This window comes from Pezoporus occidentalis, unplaced genomic scaffold, assembly GCF_034315485.1.
Source record: "Pezoporus occidentalis ecotype Australia unplaced genomic scaffold, CSIRO_AGI_Poc_V1 ctg117, whole genome shotgun sequence".
NCBI classification, from domain to species: Eukaryota; Metazoa; Chordata; class Aves; order Psittaciformes; family Psittacidae; genus Pezoporus; species Pezoporus occidentalis.
In genome coordinates this window covers 504,964-529,000 of record NW_026912961.1, presented here as the reverse complement: position 1 = coordinate 529,000, position 24,037 = coordinate 504,964, and the positions used below count along the sequence as shown (strand labels likewise).

The 24,037-nt window shown below is 37.7% G+C and overlaps 1 protein-coding gene across 6 annotated transcripts in view; it reads left to right on the top strand.

The window, feature by feature from the left end:
* Positions 1-24,037, top strand: part of AOPEP (aminopeptidase O (putative)) — a 191,473-nt gene that overhangs the window by 31,540 nt on the left and 135,896 nt on the right. For all 6 annotated transcript variants that reach the window (XM_062640245.1, XM_062640274.1, XM_062640266.1 and 3 more), the window contains exon 5: positions 1,656-1,904. In XM_062640245.1, the coding sequence (XP_062496229.1) occupies positions 1,656-1,904 (249 nt within the window). The remainder of the gene's footprint in view (positions 1-1,655; positions 1,905-24,037) is intronic.

The window sequence follows — 24,037 nt, the reverse complement described above, 5'->3', positions numbered from 1 at the left end:
AGAATTCTTATATTTTACCTAAGACCGGTAAGACATGAGTATTCAAGCTCTAAAATAGTTTATAGGTCTGATAAGCTTCTATTAGTTTTTTTTTTGGGGGGGGGCGGGGGGGGGGGAGGGGAGTTTCCTTTACTATAGTATGTTTTTAATATGATTGCCTCTACAGAAATATGCTGTAGATGTTCACTATATATTCCTCTCTAATGTATAGTGTGTTCAGTAATAGAAATTTTTATTGATTTGGTGCAAAATATTATCTGGCAGAGCACTGAAAAAATAAATGAAAGTTTCAAATTTTTTTGTAAAACTTTTGAAAAGATAATGGAGATAAACTCCTTAGGAGCGGGAAAAGGAAAGATTTCTGAAAGTTGTTGAAATGTCCAGTGTAATTTATGTCCAGATGCCAGTGAGTTTGACATAAGGAAGCTGTATCAAAGAAAATGGTAAATAGAACTAGAGTGTTAAGTATGTTTCCTATCTCCTTGAGGTCATTAAGAACTTGGCAACTTTTACTAGAGATAGGGTACTAGCTTTCATGTTCTTGCATAATGTCAACTCTGATAATGAAATACAAAGTGACGTTATTTTAGAGCAGAAATATACTGGGCTAGACCACACTTGGAAAAAAAATGTATAATGATGGATGTACATTTTTTGCATATATAATCAATGAAATAACATAGAGTTCACTTCTTTCACAGGAGGAGTTACATAAGGTGTGAAAAGTGTTGGCACCTAAGCAAAATGTAGTCCTTTTCTGTGTGTTATTACTTTGTTTTGTATGTCAGCACTCACCTGGAGCATGATCTTCCAAATATAAATGCTTTGGGTGGTGCTGGTGCAATAACAATAAATGCTTTGCCCGTTCAGACATAGAGCCAGCTTCCTTAAGTTAAATCTCAAACCAAGGAGAGGCTCTGCACTGTAGAGAAGTCAGGCTAACAGGTGAAAACATGAAACTGATTTCTGCTTAGATATGTCTGTTTGGGCAGATAAATTATTGTGAAGGTATATGACTCAGTATTTAGGAAGGATTTGATTTACCCCTCCTTTCTTCCAGCTACAGCTCTGAATGTACTGTAAAAGTAATGTAAATTAAGCTTGATCCTAAGAAAAAAAAAAACAAGCATGTAAACATTTTCAGATGTCTATAGTGATCTGAACTGATATCTACTCTTAGTTTTTACTTGCAAAGAAACAAAAACCCAGTAAAAGTTCCTGAAGAATTTTAATAACAACAGAAAAAAGCCCCCTGTGAATTTCATTCTAATTACACTTACTATTTTAATAATATATAAAATTTTATGTTTGTAGTCAAGTTTGGATATGAATTCTCTGAATATTTTTGTATAATTAGTTTTCTTTAAGTACATTTTGAGCACTTATTCTTTTAATCCATTTCTATTATAAAACCAAGGTTTGATTAGTTTTTTTAGATATGAGTAACTATATCAGTTCTACTCAGACATGTAGTAATGAGTGTTTTCACAGTGCTGGACATGTGTGAACAGTGTGAGAATACAAGTGAGTTGGGTTAATGTGAACTGTCATTCTGATGTTTAGAGAATATCTTTCTCAGTTTACACAGTTTTGCCCATTTCTGGTATCACATTAAACTTTTTTTTTTTTTTTTTTTTAAGTTTTGCTATTGGCAGATGGCATGAAGAAATTTGTGGCCATGTGGAATATCCCTGCCGTTTCCAGGATCCTGCTGCCAGGTTGGAGGCAGTCATTCCTTACAGAGTCTTTACTCCCCATTGCCTTATGGAATGCTGTGAAGAATATTTGCTTCAGCTAATTCCTCAGTGCCTCTCAGCTGCTTACACCACACTGGGTACCCACCCCTTTTCCAGGCTTGATGTTTTGATAGTTCCTTCCAACTTTTCCAGCCTGGGAATGGCTAGGTAATGAAACTTCTTAGTATATGATCTCCTGTATTTTATTAGACTCCTTTTTATCAGCTAGTTAACAGTGTCAAATTGCTGTCAATATAAAGTTGCTGTGCTATTTTTCTTAACTGAAACTTAAGACTCTAATTCTGTCTTCATGCGGTTAGGTTTGTTTGCATCCTTTGTGCTACGATCTTTGATTTTAGTTTTAACAAGACTTAGGGAAGGAAAATATAATCTTACTAGACATGTGGGTCTCAGTTTCCTCATTTGCCAAACTGAGCATTTTTTATTGGTTCTATTGATTTAAATACTTGATGCTGCTATCACTTTGTCATGTTTTCTTTTGGCATTTATGTCACATATGTCTTGACAGAGAAAAAGCATGTTAAAATCCAGATTTAGAGTTTATTCATAGGCCTTTGTGATTTACAAGTTTTTAGTCAAGCAGTGGGCTTTGAAAGCTGAGTAAGGGAAACTGTAAGGATTATAGGATCAAGTTTTCATGGAATTATTGAGAATAAAAAGCTTAATGAAATATTTTTGGTTTTACAGTATAATTTGCATTTGTGCACCAACAATAGAATTTTAGCTTTATTATTTGTAAGACAATGTGTAGCAATTGCAATTTGCCATTTGCTTTTTTTTTTTTTGTAAATATTTTTTAAGTTGGTAATAAGATAGCATTTATTAATAGCAGAGAATGAAACTTCGTACTCGCGCTTTGCCCAGTGCCAACAGTAGAGTGGATTCATCTAGGCAGATGGACACAGCATTCCAGATAAGAATTAAATGCAAAGCTCTGTGAGAAAGATGGGGACTGGAAGGGGAGATGTATTCCCAGACTGTTGGGTTTGTGTTTTGAAGCTCTTTAGGGAAGTTGTCGAGTAGATTTGGTATCTGAAGCAACTTCGGATTGCATAAATTGTGAGTCCAAGTGCTGTGATCAACCAGAAGGTTTATTTCTTTTAACAAACTATATAATTAATCAAATTAGGAAATAGTTTATGCTATGTGTTTTGTTTCTTATTTATATAGATTTTTTTCTACAGCTTTCCTCTTGTAATCCTCCTTAGGAATAAAAGTATACAATTATGCGGGAGTGTAATAATATCATACAGCTTTACTATAAAATTACTTCTTTTTTTTTTTTGTGAATATTATAAAATTTAAAACTTAAGCATTCAGTGACCCCCCTCTGTCATATAAGCCTTGTAACTCTAGACATCTTGTAGTGGTTGTTGAGTTTTCAATGACAGCTCTTTGCTCAATGAACTCCTGAACAAAAGCATCAACAAACTTACCTTAAGTCCTAGTTGCTTTGGGCACCCACCGCAGATTGTAGTCTCTGATACTTTGTCTAGAGGTTTGATTTGAAGGTGTGATACTCTGTACCATGCTCTTAAAGCCATATGAAATTGGTAACACTGCTTGGCAATTTCCTCTGACTCACGGGCATGGCACTAAAAGGTTGACGTAGGTCCTTATGGATCACTGTAATTAAGGAAGAAATTGGCCATTTTACTTAGCTGGGTAATAAGAGGAGTGATCAGTGCAACCACAGAGGGCAAGACACTAGAAAAAAAAAAAAAGCGGAGAGAGATGTCTAGGCCAAATGACAGCAGGAGAAATCTTCAGGTTTCAGTTGTTGATAGCTACTGCTCTTTGGGAAGTTGTCAGAGCTTCCCCTGGATGTACATGTCCCAGAATTTATAGGGAAAAGATGCCTGCAGGGTATTCTGTTGCAAAACTATCTGTGGTTGTCCAAGTCCAGATTGCATGTTCAGAATATTGTAATTGTGCTTTCTTTGTGAAGGAGATGAAAAAAACCTATCCTTTTAATTCCCTGTGCTTCTTCTAACCACTGTCAGTTCCAGGTGATCCATATAATTGAATATAGGTAAAGGTTGAAAGAAAGAACATGCATACTTCCTAATGCTTTTCATTCAACAGTTCATCAAGCCAAGCACATTCAAATTTTTCAAAATTGTAATAAAGGAATAATTTAATCTGTTTAAATGTCAAGCTGTATTTGGACAGCAAAAGAAATTAAGTGACTCAAAATAGCTCGTTTGTTCTTGTTCCGTGTGATATTTCAAATAAGACTTCTATGTGTATAGCAAGCTACTTAAATGATTAATTCCTGTGCATGCAATGATGATTACCTAAATTACTTCAGTTAAGAATAAGCGATGTGCAAACCCATGTCCAAACCCACATTAAAAAATAAAGTTAGCTATTATCTTAGGTTGAAAGGGGTGCTGTAGTATTTATTTTTTAATCTTCTAGTCTATGTGTAGCAGTATAAACATAACACAGCATGCCAGCACAAAGGAGCTGCTGTTTTAAGAATTCTAATTGTACTCCTGTGTGCCAGGGAAGGAAGCAGTCATAAATTTTAGTCATTATCTGAAGTATCAGGGCTTTACAGCATTTGGCACTTTTCTTTGTCTGTTCTCATTTGCCAGTACTTACTGTGTTTTTTTGTATCCCAAAATACTTCCTTTTGCTTAAGGGGGATATTTCCCCAACATTTTAAACTGCTATGAAATGACTAGAGTTCTTGCATAGATTGACCTAATTGGGACTTTTAAGCTGTTTATTCCAGTAGCCACTAGTGTGGGTCAGTTGCATTTCTCTTGACAGATCCTTTATAAGAAAAATTCTAGTTGAAAGCATATTAATTTAACTTGTATTTTCTGTACATGTCTTCATGTGTTTTTTAATTTGTTATGGACTTCTGTATAGGAACAGGATCTTGACTGTATATAATAATTGCAATCATCCCCTTTTGCTTCCCCCTGCAGATCTTTGAAGGTGGAGGATTTAATTTTGCACTCACTCTTGTCTTTATAATGTTTTAGTTCAAGTGATTCAGTGTAGTTTCTCCCAAATTTATGCTAGTAAAAGAAGAATGTGGCCTACATGTCTTTGTTGGCAATATTATGTTAAACTGTACCTAAATTAAATGAATAAAGCATTGTGAACCAAATTTAAATAGCTTAAAAGCCAGAAATTCAGGGTTTTCGGTAGAATTTTGAGAGTTTCATGAACCCCTAACAGCACTTAATTGTCTAATTTTAAGTTCTGTCACTAGCAGAAGGGAGTGCATTGGAGAAAAAAGAGTAGGGAAGTGTGTCAGACAGCAAAGACTCTGGGTAGTTTAGCGAAGAGATCCCTGACCTCGTGCTACACTGAAAGGTACGCATTGTTCATGTACTTGGAGAGCTAAGAAGTTAAAAGCAGGAGGTTAAAAGCACCATATTCTGCTCTTGATGATGACATGCTACTTCCTGAGGAGTTGTCAACTCTGCTGGCATTTAAGTAGCAGTTATTTCAGGGTTGCAAGTGCTCTCATTTTGAGCCACTAGTTACCCATATGAACAAAGCTGGCTGGAAGACTTCAAATAAAAAAACAGGGTCTGTGTGTTCCCTGGTTCTTTGCACTCTTCAGATTGGTTCATTCTCTAGTCTAGTTTTATTGATCACATTTGAAAACAACAGTGTTTCAAAATATCTTCCTACTTCTACTTAATTTCCTTTCCTTTTGGAAAACCTGAAGAGAGTCTGAATTCCTTGTTCTTTTTCATTCCCTGAGGAAGAACATTCTTTCAAATACGGGGAACTCTTTTTATGCCACCTGAGCATGTGCTTGAGACCTTGACTTCCCTTGCAGTGTTCAATTGCCTAAGTCCTTGTTTTGTTTTCTTTTTTTTTTTTTTTTTGTTTCCCCATGGAAATAGTTTTTTTCTTTGATAACTATTGAGGGCCTTTCACAGTCACACCGATCTCTTGTATTTCTATGGTTTTAGAAACAGCTTACCTCTTTCTGCTTCTTCACAGCAAATGTGCTGATATTTATTTTACTCCCCCGGGGGTTGTAAGCGTTTGTTTGCATTGAGTTGAAGTACTTTTTTTGAAACAGTGGTCTTCAAAGCCTTTTGTTTCTGTCACACACAATTTAAATAACATAAGATTACTGCTTTTTTTTTGGTTTAAATTTATGTGCTTTAACTGTACTAGTTCTATAGTAAGTGCTAGCACAATTTAAAATTCTTAGCCAAGCAGAATGTGTCAATAACTTGAATAGTCATGTCACATGTTACTGAGAGCTGGACAGGTATAATGAGAAAAGTGTCTCTTTTGTTTATACTGTTTCCTTAAACACTTATTACTGATGAAAACAGAATAATGGGATAGATGAATTTCTGGTCTTACCTACTTTGGCTGTGTGTATAGCAATTTTGCTCAGCGAAGCTAGCAAGTAAGTGGGACCAAAGAACTTTTCAGCAAGAAACTGACATTTTCAAAACAGGATCCAAGTGTTAGGTTATTTGAATCCTATTGGGCTCTAAAATTAGTGGCCTTATTTTCAAGTATGAAACAATGGCTAGACACCCTTGAAACCCAAATGGTATTTGATGACAGAAGCATAGAAGATGCTTGGCATATTTGTAAATCAGGTCACCTCATATAGCTGGCTATATATATGGATTTAGCAACTCTTCTTTCAATTCCTAGTTTTAAAGGTCTTAGTCACTCTTCTGTCATGTAAATAGTCTTTGATATTTTAAGAGGAAAGAATATCCCTTTCTTCAGAACATGGTGTACCAGCAGAACTCCTGAGTGTTTCCAGACCATGTAACTAAGGTTGTTAACTTTTTAAATTGAGAAAGGAGAAGAAGAAGGAAAAAAAAATTGTGGTGGGGGAAAGTAGCTTCTTTGCCTCTTTATTTTAAAGCAGTTTCTTTTGATCCATGCATCTGTGGCCACCGTTTATCTGATCTGTGTGTCTGCAGTGTTCTGGTGACAACTGATAAGTGTGTAGTAAAATCAGCCAGGAATATTGGAAAACATCCAAATGTCAAACCTAAATGTGAGTCTTTAGTACTGCTCAGTCTTGCAGACCTGTGACTGATCGTATGCCTCAACTGCAGAGCCTTGTGTATTTCCATATAAAATTTTTTGCACATTTTCAGTTCTTCTAATTTGGCAAAATACATACAACTCAGCTCTCCTTAATCTGTTTTGTACATATCACTAGTTTGTCATCCAGACAGAAATAACCATGCACAAAAATTAAAGCGAAAAGTGTAGTGCTTGATGCATTATGTAGTGGAAAATCTTAACTTGAATCTTGCATACTTGCTTGTTTGTGTGTGTGGTGTTTTCTTCTTTTGAACTTTTGTTTTTTTTATATGAAAGACTGCATATTGCATGAAATTTTAATTCCCAATCCTGCTAGTGGTTTTACATGTAAAATCCTTTTCATTCAAAAGCCATACTTGCATTTTTGCTTATTGCATTTGTTGGCAGGGTCATGACTTGGTTAAACGTATGTGAATTTAACTTAATGTGATTTGAATTTAAAGAAAAAGCTGCTGATCTTAGACTTCCTGGAAATACTTGCAAGTAGAGATGCTTTGGTATACATTTGTGGGTTGTTTTTTTAGTAGAATCTGGAGCTTTAATCTGTATGGAACACAGCTAGGAGGAAATAGTATTTCTCCTTCTTGTGCTTCTAAAATGAAAAATCAAGCAGGATATTTTGCTGTAAGTACCGTGAAATTCGTTAATCAATGCAAATAGAAGTGCTAAAACAGGACTGAACATAAATAATTTTTTAACCTTATGTGCTGGTTGTCTGTCCTGCTTTAGATGACTACCTATGCTGAGTTCTTTAAGAAAGGGTGCAATTAAGCAGTGTTTTTCTAGAGGCAGTTTTTCCAGTTGGCATTTCTCGTTTGGAAAATGATGTATTTCATAAATCACACACAAATACATATGTTTATGGAAATTAACTATGAACTCCGTGTTGTCTGTGGTACAAAGACTGCCACAGAGCATTATAAATATTTACTTTGATTTACATGGAATTCCTTTTGAATAGTAGCTGTTCTGATAGATATTTGGCATGTTTGCTAACCTGACACACTCTGTTTCAGTGCTGCTGTAAATAATAACTCAGTATACCTATGTTTAGCAGAGGAACTCCAGAGATTTGCCTTGAGGAACAGAGAGGGGAAAATGTGATCAAAGAATCACAGAATTGCTAGAGTTGAAAGGAGATCATCTAGTCCATGCCCCCTGACAAGGCAGGGCCACCTACAGCAGGTTACACAGGTTACATCCTAGTTGGGGAAATTTTTTGAAAGAGAGAAAAATTTAAAATGTTTGGTTTGGTTTTAATACCAGAAAGGCGCTCAGTCCTGGATAACATAGTCTGTAGATTATACAGACTATAACGTACAGTCAGTTTTGAATTCAAAGAGATCTTGGATCTATCTTCCGGACATCTAAACATTTAGCTTATTATATTTTAGTTTAGTCTTTCCTTCCTCAAATTTGTCACTGTCCTGCGGATCTGGAGTCAGATTTTAATGCTACAGAATTTAATTAGAAATTTGACAAAACTAACTTTAATCTACTGGTGGAATAAAAATTTAGTAATTTCTAATTTTGCTAAAACACTGCTTTACTGTTTCAAGATAATAAAGCTATTCAAAATTCATCCTCGTTGGACTCTTAGCTGTGATAATAGTCATTCAGAGTATGTGGCTGGATACATGCATATGAACTTAGTAGTATATAGACATAGAATATTTTCTGACTCTTAGCTGGAGCCTGGAGTGTAGTTTGCCACCACTGCAGTTGTGGTCCTTGATCAGGTTGTCATTTTGATATTGAAACAGGATTTGGAGTATTTAAGGTGCAATACATTTACTAATGTGCTGATCTGCATTGTTGATCTGTTAATTCTTAACAGATGTTCTTTTGAATGTAAACCTGCAAAGAGAATAAAACAAGTTCGTTTCTTGACGGAAAGCAAAAATTGGTTTTTGATATTTTATAAAATTGCTACAAGGAAATGTTATTACTTTAAACAAATATCAGAAATAACACTGAATTTTCCTAAGAGCATGTCCCTTTTCCCCTTCAGAATGACATTTAAAAGATTAACGAAGCAGAAAGATTTCTTAACTTCAATACCTTTTCTCTTCAGTTTCTTCAAAATAAGTACTTAAAAAGTAGAGAGTTCTTTAATTTTAACTTGGCAAATGTTATGTCATGTGCGTTGGATGGCATTGGAAAATAAAATGACTGCTTTTCAAGAAACATTTCAAGTTTTGTATAAGGTAGCTTCTTAAGCCAGATACTATCTGGTTTTATATCAGTATCTTCACTGACATCAATTATATTTGACTGCTGCAGCACACTGAATAAAGAGAATAAAAGGGTAAGCACTTTCACTGTGACAGAGTAGGATGTAGAAGTCAGATGCTGTAAATATTTTTTTTTGTTGTTATTATTGGTGGTTTACCTCCTCCCACCACCTAACATCTACATAGTTTTGCACTGTGACACCGTAAAAATAAAAAGCAGTTGATGTCCTGGCAACTACACATTTTTAAGTGATTGAAGCCCTTTTTCGTTAATGTGTGGGATATCTACGTATTTTAAATATGGTGGGTTTTTTTGGTTGGGTTTGGTTGGTTGGTTGATTGGTTTGGTTTGGTTTTTGGTTTGGGTTTTTTGGTTTGGTTTGGTTTTCCTTACTGGCTGAGCACCCAATCATCTAAAAACTATGTCCTTCTTTTTTTACACTTCGATGTGCAAAAACGGACAACGTGAAACCCGTTGTTGTGCCTTCAGGCTACCTTAGAGGACATGCTTCTGATCATTCAGCTTTGCATGTGCAAACTACATCTGTGTCTCAAAACAAAACCAACTCGTGCTCCAACCCCTGATGCTAACCCCCAGTCTCATTTGTAGTTCAGAAACGTGTCCTTCCATATAGTAACCACCTAAAGAGAGCCTTTACTACAGGAACATGTTAATAAGCAAGCCAGATGCATATTGTACAGTGGGGGGGGTGTGTATGTCTGTTCATTTCTGATAGTTCTCCATAAAGGTTTCCTAGTGCGTTTAGAAGACAAGGTACAATATTTACCTGTCATACGATGTTTCACTTCTTGAATAGTATTACAAGAAAATAGCATCTCAGTCACAATTAAATGGCCAAAATTAAAATAAAAAGTGGTGTTTTAAAACATGGGATTTTATTTGTGCCTCAAATACGGAGCTTGAAATAGTTTGCTGTTTATAATGCGTAAGGAATATTGGTTTAGGTGTTTAAAAACCACTTGCTTATTTTGCTCTGTGTGACATAAATTGTTAAATGGGCTCTTGGCCATTGAAACTTGCATCTGAGTTTACTGAAGACATAGGACCTGTACCAAGATTAGAAAAGCACACAAAAAATACGTATCTCTATTTATTAAATAAACATCCTTAAACTTACTTCAAATGAGCAAAATAAACATTAAATTGACTAGAATAAACCTCATAAAATGTCCCATTAATTTAAACTGAGCCCATAAATTGGAACAGCAAGTGATTCCCTCTCCTTTCTTGCTCTCTCTCTTGGCATTAGCTACAAGAAATGTCATTTCTTCTTGCGGTAAATGGAGATTTAATGGGACATTTTTTATGCTGCTGTAGAACAGTAACTGCATATTACTAAACTCTAGGACTGGAATTATTGCAGAGCCTACAAACATCATAAAGGTGCGTAAGCATTTCTAATCTTAAACTTGTATTTCAGTGGTTTATAACTGGTTGTAAAGGTTTGTTCCCAGCTTAACACTGGCATAAATTTTTTGGCTCAGGAAAACTGTTGTGTGTATTGTACACAGATACATGAGAGACTGGAATGTGTTTATGCATATTATACTTGTTACACATTACATAGATTGTATATATATGTATGCCTAATCATACGTATCCACACTTGCCCTTCATATATGCGCATATATATGTGTGTAGGTAATACTAATTAATTTTTTTGTTGTAAGAGTTGCATGGCATTTACAAAGTAATGGTATTCTTTTCCCCCAGATGTGGCCTGTATATAGAGAGATATAATGCAGAGATATAAAAGTGGCAATTATTTGTCATAATTAAAACACTGGTTTTGAGATTTTCAAACTAATTTTCTGGATTAATTCTCCTCTCTGTGTCCTACTTTATCTCTGCCCCTGAATATTTTTCTTCTACCAACAGAAGTAGAATAATGGAAAAAGATTTTTTGTTGCAGATCAGTAGTAAAATAGTCTGTCTACTGTTTAATATTGCGGTCACTAGTATTACAATGTTTCATTTCAATTTCTGAGTCATATAAATAGTAGATTTTGCATTGTACAGTGATGTACAATGTGAAGAATTTAACGAAACCCAGAAACCTGCCTATAACTGTGAAACAAGGTTTTCAAAAGTCCTTATGTGTATTTTTGCACTGTTTTGATGTTTGTCCTCTGCTAGAAAGGCTTGTTTGAATTGGTTTCCTATGAACTGGTGTTAAAAAGCCTATTTATCATATTGTGCCTTTTCCTCTCTAAAGTAAAATTCAGAATAGAAGCTTTGATATGAGGAAATTCAAGTCTAATTTGATTGTGAAGCAAGTGGAAGAACCACAAAATGTTTACAAACAGAAATAAAACTCCCCTGTGAGTTGAACTCATCTCTGTGAATGCTCCATCCCTGAAGGTGTTCAGGTCCAGGTTGGACAGAGCCTTGGGTGACATGGTTTAGTGTAAGGTGTCCCTGCCCGTGGGAGAGGGTTGGAACTACACGATCTTAAAGTCCTTTCCAATCCTAACTATTCTATGATTCTATGATTCTAAGTAGTTGCATATGAGTTAGACGAGGCCTTCACCACCACACTCCTTTGGAGTGAGGATTTCGAGCTCATGGTTTTACAGTGCTTTCAGGCTAGTTTCTGTTCCTCAAATACTATTCCTCCTGTAAATTTTTACATAAACAAACCCTGGTGGTAAAAGCTCTGACTTTATATGAAACAGGAGGTAGGAATGCCTTTCTCATCACAGTTGGGTTTTATTTATGTTTGTTTGGTTTTAACTTTGAGACCTTCTTCAAATTTATGATACTTTTATTGCTTCTGAACAAGGTAACTTTATCTTCCTAGACCTCAGTTTAGCTTTTGGTCGTAATTATCCTTGTCCTCTTTGAAAACTTATCTCAAGGTGTCTTTTTTGATAGCATTGGCACTTGGTATTTTTTCCCAACTTCTTTCAGCTGCTGCAAATCTGTTTTTTCACTTTCATAACATTCACCCCCTCTAACTCTTTGCTATTGTATAGTTAATTTTCTTTTCCTCATGTATGTTGTAATTCGGTACTAGCTTTGATCTCATGGACCATTTAGCTAAGCCCTCCTCTGCTTAATGGCTTGAATCCTATACTTCCTGTATTTGCTATTCTTCCTGTTTCTTTACTGTCACAACATTCTGTTAGTTGGGAGACTTCATTCCTGAAGGACAGTTTTATTAAATTCATTGTAATCAACAGCTTATTTGACCTTAGAGTGATCCTTTTCACTTTGACATTTTGTTAATCCATTTCTCTCTCTGCTCAGTCCCCACATCTGCTAGCATCGGGCTTCACAAGACCCTAGGACAAATTTCAGCTACTTTTTATAAGGGGGAGTAACCAAAACTTTCTTTAGTGTCTCACGACATGGTCAGTGCCTCAGTGTCCAGCTGGAGACCAGTAACGAGTGGTGTCCCTCAGGGATCGGTGTTGGGACCGGTCTTGTTCAACATCTTTGTCTCTGACATGGACAGTGGGATTGAGTGCGCCCTCAGCAAGTTTGCCGATGACACCAAGCTGTGTGGTTTGGTTGGTACACTGGAGGGAAGGAATGCCATCCAGAGGGACCTTGACACGCTTGTGAGGTGGGCTGATGCCAACCTCATGAAGTTTAACCATGCCAAGTGCAAGGTCCTACACCTGGGTAGGAGCAATCCCAGGCACAGCTACAGGTTGGGCAGAGAAGAGATTCAGAGCAGCCCTGTGGAGAAGGATTTGGGGGTGTTGGTCGATGACAAAATGAACATGCACCAGCTTCAGCATGCGCTCGCAGCCCAGAAAGCCAACTGTATCCTGGCCTGCATCAAAAGGAGCGTGACCAGCAGGTCGAAGGAGGTGATCCTGCCCCTCTACTCTGCTCTTGTGAGACCTCACCTGGAGTGTTGTGTGCAGTTCTGGTGTCCTCAACATAAAAAGGACATGGAACTGTTGGAACAAGTCCAGAGGAGGGCCACGAGGATGATCAGGGGACTGGAGCACCTCCCATATGAAGACAGGCTGAGAAAGTTGGAGCTGTTCAGCCTGGAGAAGAGAAGGCTGCGTGGAGACCTCATAGCAGCCTTCCAGTATCTGAAGGGGGCCTATAGGGATGCTGGGGAGGGACTCTTCATTAGGGACTGTAGTGATAGGACAAGGGGGAATGGGTTAAAACTTAAACAGGGGAAGTTTAGACTGGATATATGGAAGAAGTTCTTTCCTGTTAGGGTGTTGAGGCACTGGAATGGGTTGCCCAAGGAAGTTGTGAATGCTCCATCCCTGGCAGTGTTCAAGGCCAGGTTGGACAGAGCCTTGGCTGACATGGTTTAGTGTGAGGTGTCCCTGCCCATGGCAGGGGGGGTTGGAACTTGATGATTTTAGGGTCCTTTCCAACCCTAACCATTCTGTGATTCTATAATTCTATGATTCTATGATGTGGTGTTAATTTTCTAAACAAAGCTCTGACATTGCCTTGCCATGTGACGTCTGATGGTTTTCCCTGACTTCTGCAGCAGTGGACTGCAAGCTGGTGTAGTGGGCCTTTTTGATTCTGAGCTTGGACCATAATCTTTAGGAGACTGCAGCATTTGTCAAAAGGTATCATTTTCATCTGTCACATGTTCTGTGCTTCTAGAATGGTTAATCCAGTTTGCTTGGCTAGTGTTACTGTTCTGACATTTCAGTGCTGATTAGTTAAATTTGCTGCTGAATCCACTACTGAGCTGTGATTATGACCTTCAATAAACTGCTGCTGCTGTTTGGCTAAGAATGCAGGACTCATATTTCAACACTGCCACAATCAGATGCTGGCAGCTTTGGACCTATTCTGCCAAGTAACATAATTTCCTCTTTCTTTCTGGCTTCCTTCCACTGTATATCAGCTACTTTACACACCACTGTAGTACCATATAATGTTTCTTGCTTTAAAATTAAATAGCCTTCTGCTTCTTTTGTTTGGTCAGGAATGTTTGGAGGTGAGCGTTAAGGTGGTTTACCACACCTTCCACAGGAAAGCTTTCTATTTTAAGATGAAAAATTCTGGTTGTTTACAAGGTCAGAGGGATGGCAGAACTGCTAAGAACAGCTTAGGCAGCGTTAAATTTTCAGCAAAGTACGCAAGTGCACGTTTTTGGTAGATACTATTATAGGAAGCACTTAGTCCAGCAACTGTCAAAAGAGCTCATGATCTTTCACTGTTATTTTTGGAGCATGTGTGTGTTGAGGGGATTGGCCAGTCTTCTCTTTAGATTTTTTGCCTGTAATAAGACAGAAACAGATGTAGTTAGTAGTGCCTTGGGCCTTTTACTTAAATGAACTCCATGGATGCTGACTTTAGTCATGGATGTCTTGTCATGGAGGCCTGTAAACCTAAGAATTTTAGTTGAGCTGAGTGACTTCACATAAATGGTTTCTTAAAGTCAGTCCAGATATTACTTATTATGTACATTATATCCCTGCTTTGCATGGAAATCAGACTCCAAAGCTAAATGTAATAAGCAAGTTTTCAATGACTCAGTGCTGAGCTGATTTCTAATTTAGAGGTCAGCATGCTAAGAGGTACAAGTCAGTAATTTTCCAAATGCTTCTGAATAAATCTTTGTGTCTCTGCTTGAAAGAAAAAATCAGGCAAAGTAAAAATCAGGCAGAAATTAGCCTTAAACTCACATTGTTACTAGCATTGACTGTGTTAACGATATAGTGCTGTTACAGTGGATGGATAGGTTGAAGTACTAAGTATGGAGACCCCCAGATCTAGAGTATGTACAGTTGGAAAGGCATCATTTAGTCTGGTTCCCTGAGCTAAATATCCCTTCCTGTTCATAGGAGTGCTTATTTTTTTCACATGCTTAGGTTTATTTGAGGGTGAAATGGTGCACAGCTGGAACAGAGATTCCTCTTGTTTTTTAGAAATAATCCTAGTTGCCTGCACCAAAATCTCTCTGAGAGCTGAACCGACTTGGAAATGTAAGTGCGAATGACTGGAGTATTTGTTTTAAAAATACACTGTTGGTCCAAATCAAAACACTAGCTGGGTATAACCAGTGGTATAACCACTAGTGGGTATAACCATTGTCTCCTTGCAGCAACAAACTCTGTCAAACTGCAGTAAGTAGTTTGCACACAAACTGTGTGGAATGGTATTTAACTGTACTATTGTACATAGTAACAATGCAGCAAATACTTACAAGGTGTTATAGGTGGGAAAGTGAATCCTAAAATAAAGACTGAAATGGAGTAGGTTTCATTCACTCACTGTCACACTTGACCACAAGAATGTGCACAGTTTCCAAGAACCTTGTTCTGTAGACTGACACCATAGTATTTCTGGCCAGATGTTAGGCACTGGATCAATAACCATGACATGATCTTAAGGTCCTTTCCAACCCTAACTATTCTATGATTCTATGAAGGACGTGTTTCAAGTCCTGGATTGTCTCCTGGATTCTTCCTCTCTTGGCAGCCATGTACAGGTTTTGGATATGCCTTTTTGGGTAGACCTTTTAATAGCCTTTTGTAGCTAACAGTGATTAGTGTTTCCCATTCTTCTCCCTTTGTGAGTGATCAGGCTTTGATCACTGCTCTTTGTCTCCAGATCTGGATGTGTGTTGGAAACAGGTGAGCTGGGGTCTTGATGACCTCCTAATCTGTGTGCCATTAACACAGGACATTGAGAGCCTTGTTCTTGCTTTGTGTTACTCTGAGTGCCACCACACCCAGTTACTCCCATTCTTTCTCTATTCATGCATTCTGTTGCAGTTATCTGCCTTACTCCTGCTGAAAAATCAGACACTAGCGAGGTTTTACCTTCTATGGCTTAATTTTCACTCTCTCTCAATGGTATTGTTCACGGAAGTTTTGTAAAATAGTAAACTCTTAGGACAGTTTGCAGCTGTGGAGTTAAATTTGGACTAGGCTGTGGCTGGACACCAGGAGAGTTTTCAGCAGGACACGTATGTCAGTATCATCCCTGTAAGGTGCAGTTACATAAGGCATGTATCCCAGTCACGGAGGTACAGAGCCGGTCTGAATCCTGTGCCTTTGTCTCAGTGAGACAAAGATGCTGATCAACACAGTCCACAGACGTGCTGCCTGTAAAATACACCAGTAAGTCAAACAGGACTACTTAGGAGCCTGTGTCGCCCAAGGCCTAGATAGTGCAGAAGGAACCATAATGGAACCTGTGACTGAATACTTGCACAACAACCTGGGTGTGAAGAGCCAGTAATACTTGCAAAGCCTCTTCCTTGACAGGAATCAAGTTAGCATTGATGACCACATGAATTAACTATGTTTACATCCAACTAACTAGGTCTTTTGCAAATGTCAGTGTATATATGTAACACCATAGGCAAAAGGTGTTGAACTGGTAGCTTAACAAACACCTACATGTTGGTATCATCCGCATGTCTAAGAAGCATGGAATGATTACAGTAAGAAAGGCTTTTACCATGATAGCAGGAAGTAGCAGAATTAGATTTGTAAAACTCTGGAGTAGTGTCTGTTTTCCTAAAAGCAGCTGATATGCTAAAACTTCGAGTTCAGATCAGCAGGTTAGAATGACTTAGACACTTCACATATATCTGGGCCATTGTTTCAGCCAAGTTACTGTGAGCATTACCCATCAAGGCTGGAACAATTTATTGGCCAGCCTGGAGATGCCATCCTATCCTGACAGGCAAAAACTGAGTTCCAGCTGTTCACATCAATGTGACGTCCTGGCTGGACAGTGCAGTCTACCTGCATACCAAACACTCAGTGTTATGGGGAATTGTGTAAACAGAGAGCTTAGCGCATTTCCTTGAGCAAGACTTTGGTTTATGAACGTATCAAACCTTTGCTTTTCAGATTGGCTTTCCACATAATTTTGATTAAATTTCAAGGCTTTGAGTATTTTAAAAGCACTCTGTCACAAGGGCACAAAAACCTAAAAGACATGTAAGCTTTCACCATAGGGAAATGTGGAGTGATCTGCAACACAGTGGAAAACTGAGGTTTATGCAGGGGGCTAAATGTCACTGGGGTTTATCTAATTTTGCCAAGTGAATTCTGTCAGAGAGTAGGAGCTAGGACAATACTGAACCTGTACTTGGATACTATTATTTTATGATTTACATTTCATTAGTGTTGCTTTAGAGCTTACCAAAAGAGTTTTTATATTCTACGGTCTATATGTACACGTGAACATTTTTTTCAGGTATCAAAACTATGACAAAAGTATGTTTTACCAGTGCAAGTATTTTCACTATATCTTTGTTATTATTCCAGTAATAGTAAGTTGAAAATCATGTATATTTTACTAATTTTTCTTTTCCAATTATATAGTATTTTCATTCTGATAGCACTGTCTTTTTACTGCTTCTTTAATACTCACTTGGGAAGCCCTGCAAAAGCTAATTAAAGCTATTAGAATACACTGATACAAATCTTTCCCTTGTGTAGCAGAGCACACAAGTGTTTGTAGTAGTAGTTTCATAGGTAATTCAGTAGTATGGCAAAAAGAACTCTAGAAAGTGTGAAAGTGTAAATTATTGTTTTTATTGTTTAGTTGCACAACAAAAGTTAATAAAACAAAATTAATAAGGAGTGTCCTAAGGTCTTGTACTTGGTACAGTACTCTATTTTACTTCTTGTTTTATACACATGCCTACCAGTCATTATGTATATAATAAATTAATAATTTCGAAGAAGTAATTATAATTCATAATAAGTAATTTATAATAACCTATGGAATACATTGCATATTTTGTGTGAAACTGCATTGCAAACTTGTGCAATAGACATTCTGGACACCTTGAAATTATTCTTTAATTGAAAAGTAGTTGTGTGTTCAATTAATGTCTGGGAAGATAGGTGGCAACGGTTTGTAGAAAGGAGAATTGAAACATACAGTGGACTTTTTCAGTTATTAAAGTAATGATAATATTTTACTTAATGCAAAAGAAAGATTTCCCTTCTCTGAGGTACTTTTCAGTTGCTTGTCATCGGCACAAAGTTTGGGTGCTATTTTTGAGCAGGATTCAGCAAATAAATACTTTATGCTTAAAAATGTCATCTCATGGCATAAGAACTGTTAATTAACATCTGCATAACAAGACTGAAACATGCTATCTGAGTTTATTATACATGTGTTCTAAATTGCTGATTAATGCAGTGTTTAAGGAGGGTAAAGCAGGAATTATTATTATTTTTTTTTTCCCATCTCAAAGTGAGTTATATTTTTACCTGTTTCTTTCACTTTAGGCTTCTCTTAAATATGGTCCTTTGTGAAGGCAAAGATGGGAGTTTGTTATTATTTTGTGACAGCTGCATTTGCTTATGAGCTTTTATTTGTGGGTTGTTGTAACAATTTGACCTAAAATGAACGGATGTTTGAACTCCTATATAAAGCTATATTCTAAGCAGTGTAGCTTACTGCTCAGAATGCTGAATGTGTCAAAACAGAAATACCTTTCCAATAATAACCACCTTGAAAGCGGAAAAAGCTAGAGCTGTCAGTTCTGTGAAGTGATCCAGATGAAGATATCAAAATTCCGTCATTACATTTCTTTCTGTACTTACAATTAATGTGACACATAAATCAAATTATCGTGATGATAGACCATTAAAATGGTGCAAGCCAAAATATTTGGAGAGTTCCACTTCTGTTTTTTTTTTTTCTGTGTGACTTACTGCTATTTAGAATGAATTTTAACATAGATTAATTGTAAGTGAAATGGACTTCGTACACACTAAAGACGATAGAAAAATCTTACAGCTACATCATAGTAAAGAGAATTACTGGCATATCTAGAGGTCAGAACATTTGAATGATATGCTGCCTCTTTTCTACTCAATTATGATTATCTTTACTCCCACAAGTTTTCTCAGGATTTCCATAACTTCTGAGTCTCATGAAAAAGTCAACATTCTCCACATAATAAGTTTTCATTCTTCACATAATAAGTAATATATTTGGTAGGTTTTGAAAGTATTACTACTGAATGACCATTTGAGGCCTGACCACCCTTTTGTTGCATGCCCTCAGCTTCCACTGAAAGCCAAATGTGTTCACTGCTTTTTCAGAAACTGCTTAGCCCTCTTTGGGTTGCTGCATTGCTTATAGACAGCTAGGAAATTTTATAACCATAACTGGCCTAAAAACTGATTTGATAGAATATGTGCTGCTCTTTCAAAACACCTGCATAAATCTTAACCATTGTCTGAGATTTACATAGCTTTTGTGATGTTATTTTTAATTATTTTGAGATTGTCTTCAGGAATATGATCTTCACAGGGTTCCTATTGATGTCAGTAGAAGGTATGCTTTCATATCTGGGCAACGTACTTGTTTGTTTTTAACTGCATAACGTATGGATCAGTGCTTAGATACCAAGATTACAGGAGCCAGAGAAATACCTAAATAGAGAGACATGGATGGAATGGCTAAAAATGTAGACATAGTTTTAGATATTTTAATCTATTACAGTATGTCTGAAAATGCAAGGCATTCTTAAGATGTTGATCTTGGCACGTAAAAAAATGAGAGAGATTAATCTGTGATCATACCCAATGATCTTATAAATTTAACTTTAGTTTGGATAAAAAATAAACTGCAGTCAAACCTTGAATTAAACTAGTTTCAGAAAAGCTAGAAAGCTTGCCCACTACCCTGTATCTTTTGCATAGCCAGATGTAGTCAAGCACAAATTATCCAGATCTGAATGTAATATTGTTGTGCTCTAATCTTGTTGTGAAGGTAATGATAAAATATCACATTAAAAAGGGCTGTTATTGCATTAAGGTTTTTTTTTAGTCTGCCAGTTTGTTCTTTTTCATTCTGATTAGATTTTGTTTTTACCACACCAAATTGATAAAAGAATAATCCTTCCTGTTTATAAACTGTAGTCACACTGTTCTTTTTCTTTTCTTGACTGAGAAGATGAGATGTATTATAACTCATAGCTAGCCACTTTTTCACATCATAGACTAAACTAGCATTTTGCTGTTGTAGTTGTTTCCTAGCACACCAGGCTTTTCACCTGAGTTGATTAAGTACTAAGCTGACAGTACAGGAGTTACTTAAGGTATTTGCTCTGGCTGACTGCGGTATCTATGCTGCTATCATCTGTAAATAACCTTAGGATGTCCTGTATACTATGAAAACTGTGAGTCTCAATACCTTTACCACAACAATAGTTACCTGTCTTTGGACTCCTAAATAAGAGACTGGAAAGGAGAAGGTAACATCCATATTTCTGTTATGATTATATCAGCCCTAGGATTCAGATCAGAGGCCATACAGGTTTGAAATAGATTACGTGGAGTCCCTTCTGGTGCATCTGAGCTGATACAGGTTTTTTCTAGACAAAAGAGTCTGCACCGTGTACACACCTAGCTTTTCTTTGTGCTCTGTATTGAATGCATGGAGGGCAATATACGTCTCCTGTTCTTTAGCGCCTCTCAGTTCTAGCTTTTGCTAATGTAAGCATTCTGTGGCCTCTAGTCCATAGTTTGTCTCTTCTATGTTTTTGAAGTAAATAAGAAAAAAATTACAAGTTTGTAAATATTTGCAAATTCCAAATAATTAATCCTTCTTATTTTGTGCAGTACTTTTAGATAAACTGAGTTTGCAAAAACTGTAAATAGGAATCGTATACAAAAGCATTTGTGTTACTTAAAATTGAAATGATTGTGCTCCTGGAAACATTTTTTTTGTTTGGTTTATGATTCTCTCTCTCTTTCCATAGTAATTAGACAAACAGAAAGTTGTGTTATATTCAGCACTTTAAAACCCAACTTCCTTCTCCCAAGTGCATAATTCATAGTAAGAATTATCCAGTGTTCAGATAGAAAGAATTGTGCTAGTATAGGCTGCTGTTACAGTTCTGCAGTTAAGCCACAGAGAGTCAAGGACATAACACGATTTCCTTTTCTTGGTTATGGATTTGCTGAAGGTCACTTGCCTGTGAGCTGAGACGACTCGGTTGCCACTTAGGGCTAGGAAAAACTAACATAGGAGATATGGATATGACACTGACAGGCTCATTAGACCTTTCCAGTCAATTCACGAGTGCCAAGTATTTTCTTTTACAAATAGGCAGTTTTTTTCAGGTTAAATTGCTAGTGTTCGCAACTTGGTTAAAAATAGCTGCTGTCTACAAAAGTCAGAAGGGCACAGTGGGGTAGCCCTGGCAAAGACCAGCACCTGATTAATTCCTTCCACATGATGTTCAAGTTCAGTGTGACTTGGACCATTCATTGGACAAGGAACTTGCAAATAAGGGTGATTTGGGTTTTCTTGTTATGGTACTAATCGCAGAGAGCAGTGTGCTGCTCCAGAAGCCTTTAATGAAGCTTCATGGAGTAGTTGTACATATTCCTTTATGAGATCCCAGAAAATGAAGTTTTTGCGTGCTCATTATTCCTGGGGTCTGTTTTGTAATGCATTTTGCAAGAATCTATTCTGGCAATTTCTTTGTATAACATTCATGTAGGGCCATGAGGGAGTCTTTGAGGTGGTCTGTTCTTAACCAGCATCAGCATGCTGAAGATACCCACCTCCCTGTCATCATACCCAACTAGTACAGGCTCTGCTTTCCCACTACGTGATTCATAGGCTTACATAAGGAGCGGGCTGAATTCAGCTAGACCTAATGCTCATAGGAAGAAAGGAAAGAAACTAGTGGTGCTTCATCTGATTCCACTGCTGAGAAAGAGTGTTTGACCTCTTTTAAGAAGTCTCATCTACTGATTTATTAGATTCTGCTAATTCTATTAATACTGCAGGAACAAGCCCAGGTTCCAGTATAGGTTGGGGAACGATCTGCTAGAGAGCAGTGTAGGGGAGAGGGACCTGGGGGTCCTAGTGGACAACAGGATGACCATGAGCCAACACTGTGCCCTTGTGGCTAAGAAGGCCAATGGCATCCTGGGGTGTATTAGAAGCGGGGTGGTTAGTAGGTCGAGAGAGGTCCTCCTTCCCCTCTACTCTGCCCTGGTGAGACCCCATCTGGAATATTGTGTCCAGTTCTGGGCCCCTCAGTTCAAGAAGGACAGGGACCTGCTGGAGAGAGTCCAGCGCAGGGCAACCAAGATGATTAAGGGAGTGGAGCATCTCCCTTATGAGGAAAGACTGAGGGAGCTGGGTCTCTATAGTTTAGAGAAGAGGAGACTGAGGGGTGACCTTATTAGTGTCTATAAATATATAAAGGGGGAGTGTCACGAGGATGGAGCCAGGCTCTACTCAGTGGCAAACAATGATAGGACAAGGGGTAATGGGTGCAAACTGGAACACAAGAGGTTCCACTTAAACTTGAGAAGGAACTTCTTCTCAGGGAGGGTGACGGAACACTGGAACAGGCTGCCCAGGGAGGTTGTGGAGTCTCCTTCTCCTTCCTTAGAGACATTCAAAACCCGCCTGGGCACATTCCTGTGTAACATTATCTAGGTGTTCCTGCTCTGGCAGGGGGATTGGACTACATGATCTTTTGAGGTCCCTTCCAATCTCCAGCATACTGTGATACTGTGATTGTTGAATACAGCTTTTTTTTGTAAGAGGCACATTTTGACTAATTTGTGGAAAGAATTATTGGTCACTAAGCAGATCTTCTTTATTTAGCTCAATTTAGACCCTCTTGTTCTAGTTAAAGATGTGAATAGCTGTCTTATGTGGGTATTGGTGTCCTGCTGTCAGCCATTGCCAGTCAATTATTTTGTTCTTTTTAACTTCAATTTTAAACTTGCCCAAAGCATTATGTGTTTAAATGCTTTATAACTGTGAATATTACAATTCTCGTCTGAAACACATGTATGTGTCTCTTCCATTGAAATAACGACTCATATGCATATATCTGAAGAACTAAACTTGGCTTTAAACATTTTCTCAGACGTAAAGTATGGACATCACTGGCTTTCATTTGTCTGTATAGGGATTCTTAGAAGGATTCTGTACAGTCAATTCAGAGAAATACTGTGATTCTTGCAAGTGTTGCATTTCTTGCTTTACTTTTTTCTCTTTTTGTTGTGGTTTAACCCCAGCTGGCAACTAAGTACCATGCAGCTGCTCACTCACTTCTCCTCCTTCCCCTGTGGGATGGGAAGGAGAATTGGAAAGGGACAAAACCTGTGGGTTGAGATAAGAACAATTTAATAATTGAAATAAAATAAAATAATAATCATATAATTGTAGGATCACAGAATGGTTTGGGTTGGAAAAGACCTTAAGATCATCTAGTTCCAGCCCCCCTGCCATGGGCAGGGACACCTCACACTAAACCATGTCAACCAAAGCTCTGTCCAGCCTGGCCTTCAACACTGCCAGGGATGGAACATTTACCTCTTCATTTGGCAACCCATTCCAGTGCCTCATCACCCTCACTGTAAAGAACTTCTTCCTTATATCTAACCTGAATTTTCCCTCTTTAAGTTTGAACCCGTTACCCATTGTCCTGTTGCTACAGTCCCTGAAGATGTGTCCCTCTCCGGCATCCTTGTAGGTTCCCTTCAGGTACTGGAAGGTAGCTATGAGGTCTCCACGCAGCCTTCTCTTCTCTGGGCTGTATACAACTGCTTATCACCCTCTGAACCACGCCTGACCTGAGCAGCGGTTGGTCCCTTCCAGGTAACTCCCCCAGGTTCATATACCAAGCATGATGTGCTAGTTTGGGAGTGTCCTGTCTGCTTCTTCCTGGCTTCTTGTGCCCCTCCTCACTGGCAGAGCATGAGAGACTGAAAAGTCCTTGATCAGGGTAAGTGCTACTGAGCAACAATTAAAACATCGGTGCGTTACCAGCATTGTTCTCAGCCTAAAGCTGAAACACAGCACTGCAGCAGCTACTAGAAGGAAATTAACTCTATCCCACCTGAAACTAGGACAGTATCGACCCTGTATTCCATACTGTGTCCCACACTTGCTGCTACACCATCACCTTTCTTGTCTTGATATATATACACAGGTATCATTCCCTTAATCTATGGACCATCTCTATAAAAATCATTTAGTCCATGACTTTAGGCTCCATCTGT